Source organism: Capsella rubella, unplaced genomic scaffold (genome assembly GCF_000375325.1).
Source record: "Capsella rubella cultivar Monte Gargano unplaced genomic scaffold, Caprub1_0 scaffold_1, whole genome shotgun sequence".
Lineage (NCBI taxonomy): Eukaryota > Viridiplantae > Streptophyta > Magnoliopsida > Brassicales > Brassicaceae > Capsella > Capsella rubella.
This window is the reverse complement of record NW_006238923.1, coordinates 8,866,754-8,881,118: the sequence shown is the minus strand read 5'-3', so window position 1 is coordinate 8,881,118 and position 14,365 is coordinate 8,866,754. Positions and strand designations below refer to the sequence as shown.

General features: G+C 35.5%; 1 protein-coding gene and 1 long non-coding RNA gene across 3 annotated transcripts; both read right to left on the bottom strand.

Moving 5' to 3' along the window:
• Nucleotides 1–4,731: 4,731 nt before the first annotated feature.
• LOC111828560 lies at nt 4,732–5,422 on the bottom strand. The gene is made up of 2 exons (XR_002832377.1): nt 5,195–5,422; nt 4,732–5,091 (listed from the first exon to the last, which is right to left on the bottom strand). It is a non-coding gene; the product is annotated as an uncharacterized LOC111828560 (long non-coding RNA).
• A 536-nt stretch (nt 5,423–5,958) lies between these two features.
• Nucleotides 5,959–9,584, bottom strand: LOC17899290 (truncated transcription factor CAULIFLOWER A). 2 transcript variants are annotated; one of them, XM_006304634.2, is made up of 8 exons: nt 9,311–9,584; nt 8,070–8,148; nt 7,895–7,965; nt 7,693–7,792; nt 7,529–7,570; nt 7,241–7,282; nt 6,531–6,685; nt 5,959–6,252 (listed from the first exon to the last, which is right to left on the bottom strand). In XM_006304634.2, the coding sequence occupies exons 1-8, from the start codon at nt 9,493–9,495 to the stop codon at nt 6,153–6,155; spliced, it is 774 nt and encodes a 257-aa protein (XP_006304696.1). In that variant the 5' UTR covers nt 9,496–9,584; the 3' UTR covers nt 5,959–6,152. The 2 variants fall into 2 exon arrangements, with proteins under 2 accessions (XP_006304696.1, XP_023645697.1); XM_023789929.1 differs by having other exon boundaries at nt 7,895–7,959.
• Between the last annotated feature and the right edge of the window lie 4,781 nt (nt 9,585–14,365).

Below are 14,365 nucleotides of genomic sequence, written 5' to 3'. Positions count from 1 at the left end.
TTTCTTTTTAAAACATAATCATTTGGCAATGTTTATTATAAAAAACTTGGTAAAAGATTTAGACAAGATACCCGTATTCCTCGTTTAAATATTTATTTTTATCAAACTAATAAAAATCTAATTATCAATCTAAGTCACATGCTCCCACCATTTTCATTCACAAGGCATTGTCTGTAATCCTAGCGTACACAATCCTTGTTCGATTTTTAATTTTATTGATCTTTCAGGTTCATCTTTATTTCTCATTACTTTCTTCAATTCAACGATTCATGTTTTAGCCTTTTTGTTTTCTAAAGATTTAAGTATCTCTATTTTTTTAATACATGGACTTATTGTAGTTTTGTTATCCGAAGTATACGTTATCTTCTTGTACCCGTCATTTCATGTCTAAATATTTCTAAATATTTGAAACAAATAGGAAAGTGGAAATTAAATTTAACAATTTAAATTACATGTCCTCGTATCGTACTCGTAGTTTTATATTTGAAAGTTGAAAGTGAATTTAACTTTATGACCGTGTCTCATAACAATTATATCTAATCACATTTTGTTTTTTTATGAGAAATAATTCAGATAATGTTTTTTTCGAATTATATGTTCCCGTCTCATATCCATTCGTATAAGTTTATATTTTTTTTAATAAATAACACCATTTACATGTAACTAAATATAATTTTAATATATGTAAAATTTTATATAATCGTCCAAAAGTAGAGATTTATACGTCCCAAAGTTGAATTTTGTTCAACATTTTGAGATTTTGAGAGTTAAATATAACTACCAGTTTTTTTTTCAACCGGTTATCCAAAACTTATATATCATATTTGTCAAGGATAGTTTAAAATTGTACGTATATGTGAGATAATGTTTGTAGATATTTATTTATTATATCATTTATATCATACCAATTTGACATTTTATTTGTTTTCAATTAGATTAAATTATAAAAATATAATCCATTTATTATTTAAAAATTGGTAATAAGTCGTTAAAATCATTTAAATGTGATATATCCACTTGTTATTTAGTTTTAATCTTAATAGAAATTCTATATGTTTATAATCTGAAAATGTAGTTTATGATTTGATAAAGCAATTATTTAATATTTGATAATAGTAATGATATGTAAATTGCCATGGATGAAGATTTATTTTGTTAAGATTGTGTGAAATTAATAAGAAAAAAGAAGTTTAGAATAATCATTAACTAACTGTTTGACCAAATAAAAAATCATTAACTAATTGAATTAATGATAAATTTTATAGATATCTTTTGTGCTATAATTGCTAGATTGCTTTTTGAATATGAATATTTTTTAATGTGAAAATAAGAAATTTATGTGATCTAGAATGTTTATTCGCATAATTTTAACAAACAAATATTTAATTATTGATTTATTTAATTTTTATTTATATTTTAAAATTATATAATTTTAAAAAATTTGATGATATGATCAGTTATGTATATATACTATGTAGAATTTGATTAGTTGATTATTTCATATGCTAACATATTTTTTTATCTTTTGATTTTTCAAAAAAAAATGTTATCTTTGTTTTTTTAGATATTTGATGATTTTGTTTTATTAGATTTCATTCTATATAAATTATTAATTTCGAAAGTATATTAAAATATTAAATATGTTTATGTATATTCAAAATAGATATGTTTACATATATTTAATTTTGAATTTAATTGTCCACTTTCATGGTAAAAGATTATTATGATTTCCATAAATATAGATAGTTTTTGTTTTTGTTTTTTTTTTGCTGTCATTAATTCTGTTTGGCAACTGGAATATATTTCATGAAATTTTTTTTCAAAATTGGGGGTGTTTGGCTTAAAGTTGTCCTTCTAATTAATAGTATAGATCGAAGAAACAAGTTTTAGGTAACACGTAATTTAAAATAGCTATATATAAGTAATAAACTTTGTAGATCCAAAACAAAAATCCAATGTATTTTTTTTTATATAAACCATCGTGTTAAGGCACGATGTAGGAGCGGTGTATTGAGTGGTCAACGGCCTTGATTGAGATATTATTTTTCGACACAAGCAAATCCATCCAATGTTTGTTTATTCGTCTGCAGGCCTATATATCTGATGATATATTATTTATTTGAAATTTCGAATCTGCATTTGTTTTGGTATGTTTAATTTGGAATCTACCTTGAAAATTCGTGCGTACTGAATCCAAATGGTTTCTCATCATTTTTCTTTTTTCCCGTTAAATTTATTTACTCATATGAAAACTTTTCCATCTTTTTTTCTTCTTATCATCAATCTGATATCATTCTTGAACCACTATTTTTTTGAGATTTTTGTTTTTCTAGCTTGATCACTGTGACATCTGATATCATTAACGAAAGTTTAATATAATAACACAGTAAAAAACAAAAACAAAACAAGTGAAGTGTGGAATATGTATGTCACAATGTTCACTTCACGAGATGGTCATGGTATATGATACTATGATCATGTGTATTATAATTACGCCATATATAATACTTAATAATGGGTATAAAATTTTAATCAGGATTGTCATATGAATCAAGGCCGGCTCAACAAAACTCAAAAAAAAATATACCAAGTGACCGTGTTCAATATAATATAACATAGACTCAATTTGTATCAGTGTATGTAAATATTTTAAACCAAAATTACTTCAAAGTTCAAACTTTATATGTATTTTATTATGCATTATTTGATAATTGATTGATTTCACAAAGAAGACAAAAAAAAAAAAAAGGGTAAGTCGTGCAGGCGACTAAATCCAGAGGACTGGTGAGTGGTGAACGTGAAGGTGAATCAGTGGTTTGGTTGGGGGAGCTATACGACGATCTTATCCCCTCACGTGTCTTCATACATCTCTTGCTCAAAAGTCTAATTCTGCATTATTCTCTCTTTTTGTTTAATCGCAAAACTATTTGAATGTACCAATTAGTAAAATTATCATATATTTATCCAAAAAAGACTTGAGTTAATTAATCGTGATAATTAATGAAATATGGTTAGGGGTGCTATGGTTAGGCAGTTGAGTTTATTAAGCAATGGGTTTTGGGGCTCTAATGGTAGACTTGTATGTCTAGTTAATAAAATATCAGTGTACAACAAGACTATAGCGTTTTATATAGTTTAGTCTTTAGATTAAATGCAGCACCCAACGGCTATCTAGCGTTTCTCCTCAAATAAATAAGTTTTGATTTTATTTAGTAACTAAAACACTTTCATATATTGTTTACACAAATACTATAGACATTAATATATTGTTCACGAAAAACCAAATTCTGATTTAGATAGTCATAGTATTACAAAATATCACTATTGAAAAATAATTAGGAATTTGCTATATAAAGCATTGTCTATCTTTAAGAAAAAAGCATTGTTTAACTCTCTCTCATTTTATTAAAACTAAACAACTATCGTCTAATATATCTCCTCCAAACTCATATAAACCTCTAAGTGTAGAAATACAAACAATCTTTAACTAACATATCATTTTTGGTGAGTTAAACTAAGAAATATATCACCTAATTTTCCTAATTGCATCCCTACTTGCAATGACGTTGACAACCAAAAACAAAAGTGTAAGACAGTTATAATAACTTTAGGAATTTCAATCAAACTAGTTGTCGTTTTGCAATGATATATATATATATATATATGCACTATAAATTTTATATCATACACATATATAAAACCAGACAAAGAAATACATATTTATGATGTCAAAAAAATTATAATATAATGAAGATATAATTCTTTTTGATGAATAACGAATAAAATAATTACTTGCCATACCATATTGTCTTATAATTGGTTATGTGTGTCAGCAATGTAATGTAATGTAACGGTACCCGTAGTTTCTAATGAAACCATGTGTGGAATACTTTCTCCATGTAATGATGTAAAAGACCATCTTCGATTTTTCTACTTTTGTTCTTTATTTATACATATTTTTTTCTTTCTTGGTGGGGTTTATTTATACATATATTGTCCTTGCACTCTTTATACAAAAATCGAATAATATTATTATAGGGATAACACAACAAGAAGGGATTGGTTGTTTCTTCGTCTGACATAACTCTCTCTGTCTATGGGCGGGACTATCCGTTGGCCTGTGACTGCCTCTTGTTTGTTTACTCACACGCACGCACTACGAAATAATAAATTACACATCCAATAATTTATCTATTTTAACAATAAGGTCATTATCCGGATTCGAATACAACAATAAGGTCATTATCCGGATTCGAATACAACAATGTACAAAAGGATGGTCTAATACAAACATCCTTATTATGGCCTATGTTATGATTGACGAAAATATATATTTTCTGTAGATTTGTATGGCCTATGTTATGGGCCTCACATACAAGGTGTGTGTTCAAAAAGGCATGAATTGATTCCATTGTGAATTTTTTGATGGGTGAATGGTTTAAGTTATTGACTACTTATCAGTAACACCGATGTACAAAATTAAAGCAAATGACTCTTTGGCAAAACATATGAATATTATATGCCACAAGTAGATGTCATTGTGTTATAAAGTCGACTAAAGCACAAAATAGTAGAGAAATTCGGTTTATCCGGTTTATTCGGGTCGGGTTATTCGGTTTAAGAGAAATTCGGTTTTCAAAAATTTCCACCGAATAGACCCGAATTAAAATTCGGTTCGGGTCGGTTCGGTCATCGGTTTGTTCGGGTCGGTTATTGAAAAATTTATGTTCCGAAATTGAACCGAAAATATTTTTACTTCGGTTATTTCGGTTTTTTCTCGGTTTACATATTTGAAGATAAATTTTGAACTCAATAACAAATCAAAATCCACTAAAATACAACTAACAAAAGCCCACATATAGTTCAGCCCACTTAAACATTAGGATTTTAACAAGAGCCCAACATACAATTAACAGTCTAGCGCAATTAGAAGTTAGGGTTTTGAAAAAAATATGAGTTATTGGTGTTGCTGTCACGGAGGCGGCCACTATCACAGTTACATCGGCAGCGGACGCTATCACGGTGACATCGACGGCAAGCTCGACCAACTTTCAGGGATGTTACGTTGAATGAGCCTCTGTTTCTCGCATTCTTAGAAAGACAAGAAATAAAACAACTAAATTAGATGAAATAATCATGAAATCTAAGATCTAGGCTACGAAAAAAGCAAATAACACTAATAATATAATCTTACCACAAATCTCACGCTGTCAGTTCATCAAAGCCAGCTGAGTTGGTCATAACTACCACTGTTGAATACGACTTAAAAGCTTTTGACTTAGGGGAACAAAAAAGAAAAAAGAATGTATGAAGAAAAAGACAAGAACGATGAGGATCAAGATGTAGAAGAGTCTAGAAAAAAAGGAAGAAGAAGAAGAAGGAGATGAGAGTGGAAAGAGGGGAATCGAAAAAGAGAGGCGTATAAGAGAGAGGAGGATAGATTTTTTTTTTTTCTAGGTGTTGATATAATGAATTAGCTAGGGTTTTAAGTTTTATACCATGTTCCTCTAACCCGAAGAAACCGATCGGTAATCGGATACCGAACCGAGAAAACCGAAATCCGAACTCCTAAAATAATTATACCGTTCGGTTTACTTCTCCTCTCTCACACACTGCCGAAAACCGAAACATTCGGTTTGATCGGTTCGGTTTAATCGGTTTTTACCGATTGCCCAGGGCTGCAAAATACCATAATCTTCTATCCCTCTCTATCGACGATCGTCTCGTCTGCTCCAAGATCGAAGATGGCAAATGCTCAGCTTTATCAACTAGTCAAACTCTTTTTGGTTTTGCTCTATTTGATCAATGTAAATAATATCATGTAGTAGTTTGTCCAAAAAAAAAAAAAAGCCTAAATAGGAAAGAAAAAAAATGTTTGACCACTTGATATAATGATTTTATTCTGTATTTGAAGTTCAAAACATTGAGAAATATAATAATAATAATATAATTGCACATTCATTGCTGCGCCCCAACATACAACACATGATGAATGGGACAAAAGGCTTGATGACGTTGATATGATCAGATAGAGCATGCATGGGACAAGCCAAAGATACATTAACTTAGGTAAAATGGTGTTTATAGATCTTGTGTAGACGATCGATCTTATATTTATATTTATATTGATTGATAGGTCCATGGAGTATTATTCATGCAGCGTAACAACCAAGGTTGCAATTGTAAACGGGTTCAAGAGTTAGATCCAGATTGTTCCTCATCGCCGTTTGATTTTCTCCTTGGTACATTCCACTGAAATCACAATCATATAGCAAATTAAAAACAGAAGACATTATAATACGCATGCACATATATTATAAAGTCATCAAACTAGCTCTAACGACACATAACACAACCCCTAAATATGAAATGCATTCACTATATATATATATATATCATCGCCTAGCCTATTTGACTGCCAACACTTCACTACTTATGAGAATTGGACATTATGGTAAAAAGAAAAAAAAAAGATGAGAAGAAAGAACTTAAATAGGTTTTATAAAAAGTGAAATACTACCGTTAATTACCCCATATTTAGGAAAGGAGAAGTCTGATGAGAGATCATGTAAGGATGTTGGGGTTGAAACTGTTGCGGTTGCGGCTGTGGTGGTACATCGTGGTTGCGGTTCTGCTGCTCCCATTGGTTTTGTTGTGTCCTTAGGATGTTTTCCCTCTCCTTTATCTACCAATTTCATAGGCCAAAAGAAATATATAGGTAGCATTTTATTCAAAAAACCTCCAATTATATTACATTTTTCTTATATTTTCTAACAAAGTGCAAACTAACAATTAAATCTGCAGATGTTAAGGAAAATTTTAGAGTCGTACAATGACACTCTTATGATATATGTTTTTTTCTGTTTTAATGTGCTTTTAAACAAGTAGTTTCATCAACTATATTGTACGTTTACTTACTTCTCAAAAAAACTCAAACAGAGCTCCTACCTAATGTGTGTGGTACATATAGACTATATATGATTATGAAGAGAAGACAGTTCAAAGTTCAAATCTGGGAGACAACCTTAATACTAAACGGACAAAGCCCACCTATACGTGCAGCTAGGCTCATGATTATACCAATCAAAAGAAACTATGATTTTTTTCTTTATTTTTCAAAGAGTTGGTGCCGAAAGTGGAGAGATGGTAGCTTAAGGTAGATTGAAGTGGAGTTCAACAGTGGAATTGTAAACAGTACAATAGTTGTGAAACAGTAAGAAATACAAAAAACAATGATCACCTGTTTGGTAAGCATGCTGTTTTCGTCCTGTATCTCCTTCTCCTGTCATTTCCACAAATATGAAACCATTGTTAACTTCTTTCTGTATGTGTTTATATATGTACATGTACGTCTAGTAATTCAACACTAATATGTTAACATAAAGTATATATATATATATATATATCTATATACAATATACAACCTTTAATTTGTACTGTATTTACTAAAGATGAAACTCCTAGCTAACATTACATTAAGTCATCATACATACACATATGCCTTGAGAGATGAAATGGTTTAAAGTACCTTTCTATGGAGGTGGTTGAGGGACTCGTACATTAGTTGATTCTGCATACAAAAATTCCAGATATAACTTATTCATTCATATGAGATATATATATATTTGGTTAGGCATCGACAGCTTGGGTGTGTGTGTGTATATGTGCTTAGAAGGGATATAAATAACATACTTTTCTGGAGCGAATGTGCTTAAGAGCAGTGTCAAGCTGCTGTTCCAGATTCTGGAGCTCCTTAAGGCTCATTGCTTCCAAGTCTTCTCCCAGATAATGCCTGCGATTAATTAGTTAAATACCATATTCTTTCTTCTGTAATTTTCTAGCGTTGCGATTAATCATGCATATGTATTAAAACGTAAACATATATATTACGTACCTTTGGTTCCTCTCCAAAAGCTCAATCTTAGCCTTAAGCCTGCTATGCTCCATTGACCAATTCGGCTGTGCCTTCACAATTAATGTTCCATACGTAAGCCAATATTTTTTTTAGTTAAATCACACGCAAGATCCAAACATATACATAAATGTTTGATGGAGATCATTAGACGTACATTAGCGTGAGAGTCAGGCGCAGTCAGCTGTCTCTCAGCGTAAGAGTACCTCTCGTAGCGTTCTAGGACCTTCTCCATGCTATCATTAAGCTTAGGGTTTAGTTTAGATTCAACATACAAGTTCTTCATATAACCTTTATATATATAATTATATATATTCACAATATAATATAGATATATATAAGCACTAACAATATTTCGCATACTAAAAATATCTTCTCAGTCTAGCACAAGAGGCCATTTAATTATTTCTACTTAATATAACGAGTCACCCAAAGCATAGCATCTAATTGAGTAGCGTTACCTAAAAATAATTATTAGTTATGCAATCAAACATTAGTTTCTATGGTATAAAGTCTAGTTTTGTGACTCAACACTAGAACTACTGATAACTACCATGTTTTATATAATTAGTTAAACAGTTGAATCTACCAAACCCACACCTCAAGAGGTATTGAAGCGCCTTATCCCCCGCTTGGAGTTTCAAATTCTTTTAATTTTTAAAAAATTAAATTAGATAATAAAAAGTAAAAATTTGTTTCTTAAATTTAGAGAAGAACTGTTGAAGTTAAGTTTGACCATTGGTACGAAGAAGCTGTTAGAGAAATAAAGAATGATCCCCAGAGGTCAAAAGACTCCTTATACTTAGATGTCACATCTTTTTTTCCAATTTCTCTATATCTATAAACCATTTGAAAAATATTTCTTTAAAATAAACTTAAGACTAATCATATACATGTATAATTTCGATGGTCCATCAAATATATTAGAATTATACATGTGTTTGTGTGTGTTCATAAGGATAGCTTTCCTAAAATTGAAGGCAAAAGCCCGTTGTGTAGAACATAAACATCAGTCCTTGCTATAACTAACATAATCGACTTGAAGCAAAATGTACATATCCAGACTGATGATTTCTGATTAATCCATGCTACTATATATATGTATATATCGGTATAATTACTAGATCGTATTCTAACTAGGGTTCACTAAGAAAGCCCTAGACAAATTTAATTTTAAAAATAAAAATAAAAATAAAACTATTGGTTTGAGCTTGACTAACACAATCATTTCGTAGATCCAAGTCATCAGATACTAAATCTGTGATAAATTTTCATAAAAAGACAGATGAAGAGGAGACAAGAAGTAGAGTAGTAGAGCAAAAACTACTTTTTAGGGCAAACAAAGGCATACTACAATATAATTAATAAATAAATAAAAAGAGGGAATGATGCAATTACCAAGATTCAGAGGAGTACTCGAAGAGTTTCCCCTTATGGGAGAAGACAATAAGGGAAACCTCAGCATCACAAAGAACAGAGATCTCCTGAGCTTTCTTCAAAAGGCCAGCTCTTCTTTTCGAGAATGTCACTTGTCTATTGATCTTGTTCTCTATCCTCTTCAATTCAACCCTACCCCTTCCCATTTCTACTAAAGATAGTAGTATATGAAAAATCCAAAGAAAAACACAAAGAGAGATAACGACGAAGCTTGATCTAATTAGGAAAGTTTTTCTTCTTTCCTTTATAATGATAATAATGTGAAAGAGTCCTTCTGTCTTTCACTCTTTATTTAAAGACATGGAGATAGATATTTTGGAAATAGCGGTTTTAATGAATTAAAGTAAAGTTTAAAACCAAACCAGAGCTTGTTTCTTTCTAGGATTATGTGTTGTCGACTTCTCATTGGTCTGACTGGACTTCCATTGCCTAATGTCGAGTCTATGTTATCTCTCGTACTCGTAGTGTACTGTACATACTTATACTAATTAACAGTGACCCCAAATGAAATAATTGTTTTATCAACGTCTCATCGTGACCTAACAATGGGTTAGCTAGCTAGACAACAAGTGCAATATATGTGTACGGACGGACCAACGAGCTTCCCCAAGTGTCGCTCTCGCTTTGTATTGACGGCGGAGATTTCTCTGAGGATTTATTTTCTAAAATTTTAAAACAATTTTTTTTTTTTGGCTGAATTAATTATAATTTTATATTTGTTGTTTCAAGTAAGCGTTTTACTTAAATAAAAGTGGGACAGGACGTAATAAGTAGTGAGTGCTTATAGAGATTTAATTGTTCGGCGGTAACAGTGAAGTACGTATAGATGTTTCTTGGTAGAGCTGAACTCCAAATTGACAATTGTGTATTCTGTTGAGTCGATACATTTTCACATTGGATATAAATGAAATATCCAATATACAAATTAAAACTAGACAACTTATTCTAGTTTATCGGCTTGTTTTTTTAAAAACTAAATTCACAAGTCCTGCGCAAAAGAGTGATTCTAATAAATTGATCATTTTCTAAAGAGTCAAATATGTTTGTACATGGGAGGTGAAAACAATAATACGAGAGTTTAGGGACGATACGAAACTAGTTCCTTTATTAACGCTTAAGTTAGATCTAAAGTTACAAAAAGAATAAGTCTCGCTACGATATGTCGAGCCAAGAACGTATACGAAATAAAGGGACAAAACACGAGAGAGTCGCGGCTAGGCAACGATTCTACGAAAAAGAAGGAGAAAACGCGAGAGAGCCGCGGCTAGGCAATGATTATACGAAACATAAGGACAAAACGCGAGAGAGTCGTGGCTAGGCAGCGACTCTCTTGTTTTCTGGGTAATATCCTCTGGATCTCCCCCTTTCCCAACAGTGATACAATGTATTTATAGGGACTAGAAACCCTACAAATCTCTTCTCTCCTTTCTGCGAATTACGATTTTGCCCCTCCGAGCTTAGTGGGCTTGTTTTAAGGAAAATCTTCATTTAAGCTTGTTGGACCTTTGTTTTGTGGCCTTCTAATATATGAGGGTCATGACCCATATCCAACAATAGTCCCCCCATTAGTCTGGTGTGCGAGAGCTTGCTTGAGTTCAGCGGGCTAGTCTTTGAGTAGTAGATATATTAGTTGGGCGCAAAACGAAGGATGACATTGTCGTAGACAAGTTTGGGGTCCTTCATCGTGTATTTAGAGGGTTGAACCTCTTCGATTAAAAGTGTCGTGAACACGCTTTTCGAGGAGAACAAATCTCCATTTCGTCGACATGCTCATAACTTAGTAGTAAACTTGGTTTGTGGTTGTCTCAAAGTGACCAAATCTGTAGACGCGAGGTGCTACCGTGACGAGGTGGTGAGGTGAATCGTTTGTTGAGACGAAACCGAGATGAAATTTTGTGTTAGCGAGGTTCTGGCGAGATGTTGCTGAGGTCGAGCCGTGGTGAGGCGACGTTAAGCAAAGCCGCATCGAGTTGGTGTTAAGGCCGAGTTGCAGCGAGACAAGATCAAGACGGGCCGTGGTGAGTCGATGCTGAGCTAGACCGAGGCAAGACGACGTTGAGGTCGAGCCGTGGCAAGACGATGTCGGAACAGGCCGTGGTGAGATGACTCCAAGCCGGGCCGCGGAGAGACAATGTCAAGACGGGCCGGGCGGAGATTTACGACCGTTCTCGGTGTCTCTTTGTGCTCAGGATCCTACCGTTGTGCCGAGCCGTGGTGATGCACGACTTCGCTGGGACCAAATGTTTGGGCGAGATTGTTGGTGTAGAAAACTTGGTTTAGCGGGAAAGAAGTTGAGGCATGGCAAAATCGAGTCAGATCAGCTGGAGAAGAGTCGGCCTAGCGAGATTGGTTGTTTGAGGGAGGACCAGTTCGGCGAGAAGGTTGACTTAGCAGCGAGCTAAGTTCCGCTATGACCTTGGTTGAATGACAACCTTGGCTTGGCAAAGGTATTATTTTGGAGAGATGAGACCAGTAATCAGGGTATGACGAGAGAGGTACGACAGACGCATTTGAAGGCGGAGGTTTGCCAGTTCGGCACGAAATTTAGGGTGGCTAGTTACGAGAAGCTGGGAGCTTCTTTCTGGAGATGAAATGCCTTGGGCATATTACGATGAACTTGGAGCTCGTTCCGGAGATAAAAATGCCTTGGGGATGTTACGAGAAGCTTAGAGCTTGTTTCTGGAGATGAAATGCCTTGGGCATGTTACGATGAACTTAGAGCTCGTTCCGGAGATAAAAATGCCTTGGGCATGTTACGAGAAGCTTGGAGCTTGTTTCTGGAGATGAAATGCCTTGGGCATATTACGATGAACTTGGAGCTCGTTCCGCAGATAAAAATGCCTTGGGGATGTTACGAGAAGCTTAAAGCTTGTTTCTGGAGATGAAATGCGTTGGGCACGTTACGAGGAGCTTAGAAATCGTTCCGGAGATGAAATGCCTTGGGCGTTTGATAACGAAGATTTTGCAAAGATGTCTCGCCTTAGTTCCTTCACGATTATGTGCTTGATTTTGGGACGTATTTTGCAGTGCGAAACTTCATTCGGCTTATCATATATACGTTATCCCCAAAATGCGAAGCTGAGGGAGTAGACGAGGCAGACTCGTCATGCTATTTAGGTGCGGTGCGCGTGACCAGCTTATCCTGTGGATGCTTAGAGGTCGTCTAGAAGAGCAAGTCCGAACTTGTCTTATTAATTCTACCGCCTGCAAGTTATTGTGCGAGTCTGGACTCGACTTTGTGTGCTTGATTTTGGGACATATTTTTGCAGTGCGAAACGTCTTTCGGCTTATCCTATATACGTTATCCCCAAAATGCGAAGCTAAGGAGCAGACGAGGCGGACTCGTCGTACTATTTAGGTGCGGTGCGTGTGACCGGCTTATCCTGTGGGTGCTTTGAGGTCGACCAGAAGAGCAAGTCGGAACTTGGCTTATTAATTCTGTCGCCTGCTAGCTATTGTGCGAGTCTGGGCTCGGCTTTTTCTTTACTGCAGTAAAGTTGTGGATTTTTTACCACTGCATCATGTAGCATGCATGCGAGTATGGACTCGGCTTTTTATCTTTACATATGTAAAGTTGTGGATTATTTCACCACTGCATCCATGTGGAACGCGTTAAAAATCGTACACCTGGCCAGGGTGACAATGTGAGAGCTAGTCGATCGGTGAGACGAACTCTTCCGAAAGATTTGTGTGCTTTGAGGTCGGCGCGAATGTGCAAGCCTGAGCTTGGCTTATTAGTTCGGCCGCCTACAAGCTTTATAATGGGAGCTCGGTCTAGCGAGCGATCCTTTTTTTTTGTTTTTTTTTTTTTTTTAATTAACATCAAATAGAAAATTGAGGTGTAGTGCTTACTTGAACTCTTGTAGTGAGATTTGTGTTATGTCATTGCCACGTCACTTTGCTAGGTATTATTGAGCGCTGCGATGGGTTAATAAAAGAAATTGTAAGTCGCATGAGCTCAAAGATTTAATTGTTGGTACGTTATTATCTAGGTTGGTGAGAAGTGAATTTAGAGGTCGGATTTGCAAAATCCAATTTAGCGAGTGCGGCTATTGACGAGGTTAAGAGCGAGCTTGGGAGATATTTGTTAGGACATAACCGGTACGTCAGCGCAAACATCGTGACTTGGTTTGATTCGGTGAGAGGCTTGTTCGGCGATTGTGCAGTTGCTTCGAACCAAGGCTGGCGAAGTGCAAAGTGGGGGTTCGTATGACGAGAACTCCTTGGTTTGGCGATTAGCTACCCGGTTTGGCGTGTGTTGCTTGGCATCCTCTGCTACGACTGCGTCATCAGCAGGGTGGGGGCAAAGTTGTTCGACGGATAGTTGGTAAGCCTGATGCAGCTGGTTCAGTACGGCGGAGAAGACGTTGGTTTGACGTAAGCACCACTGGTTCGTCGTGAGCACTGTTGGTTCATTATGAGCGCAGCCGGTTCGGTGGAGAAGACGTTGGTTAGGCGCGAGCACCATTGCTTCATCGTGAGCACCACCAGTACGGTGAAAAAACTTTGGTTTGACGCAAGAACCACTCGTTCGTCATTCATTCCGGCATCGTTGCTCAGCGTGGCATCCTTAAATGCAATCTCTGCTTCGGCATAATTTGGCTCATCGTGGAATTGCACGACAGCATCATGGGCGCTTGGTGCAGCAGGCTCTTCGTCGCTCGATGTTGCATGTTCCTCCTGGCACGGTGCAACAAACTCTTTGTCGCTCGGTGTTGTAGCGGTGTGGTGGCCGCGGAGTTTGATGATTCGGCAATTTCTTGCTCGGGTCGGCAATCTTAGGGTCGGTCGATATGGTTCAGCAGTGTTAGGTTCGACAGTCTCCGATTAGGCGGTGTCTAGCGCGATAGTGTCTGGTTTTGACGGTGTCCGGCTCGGCGGTCTCCGGTTCGACGATGTCCGACTCGGCGGTCTCCGGCTCGACGGTGTCCGGCTCGGCGGTCTCTGGCTCGGCGTCTTCGGCTCAGCGTGTCCGGCTCGCGTCTCCGGTTCGACGATGTCCGACTCGGCGTCTCC

Excerpts from the sequence above, each read along its gene's own strand:
- LOC17899290 (XM_006304634.2), bottom strand. The coding sequence starts at position 9,495 with ATGGGAAGGGGTAGGGTTGAATTGAAGAGGATAGAGAACAAGATCAAT. Across the intron at positions 7,793-7,894 it reads CTTTTGGAGAGGAACCAAAG|GCATTATCTGGGAGAAGACT; the intron begins GTACGTAATATA and ends AATTAATCGCAG. Across the intron at positions 6,686-7,240 it reads ACAGCATGCTTACCAAACAG|ATAAAGGAGAGGGAAAACAT; the intron begins GTGATCATTGTT and ends TGAAATTGGTAG.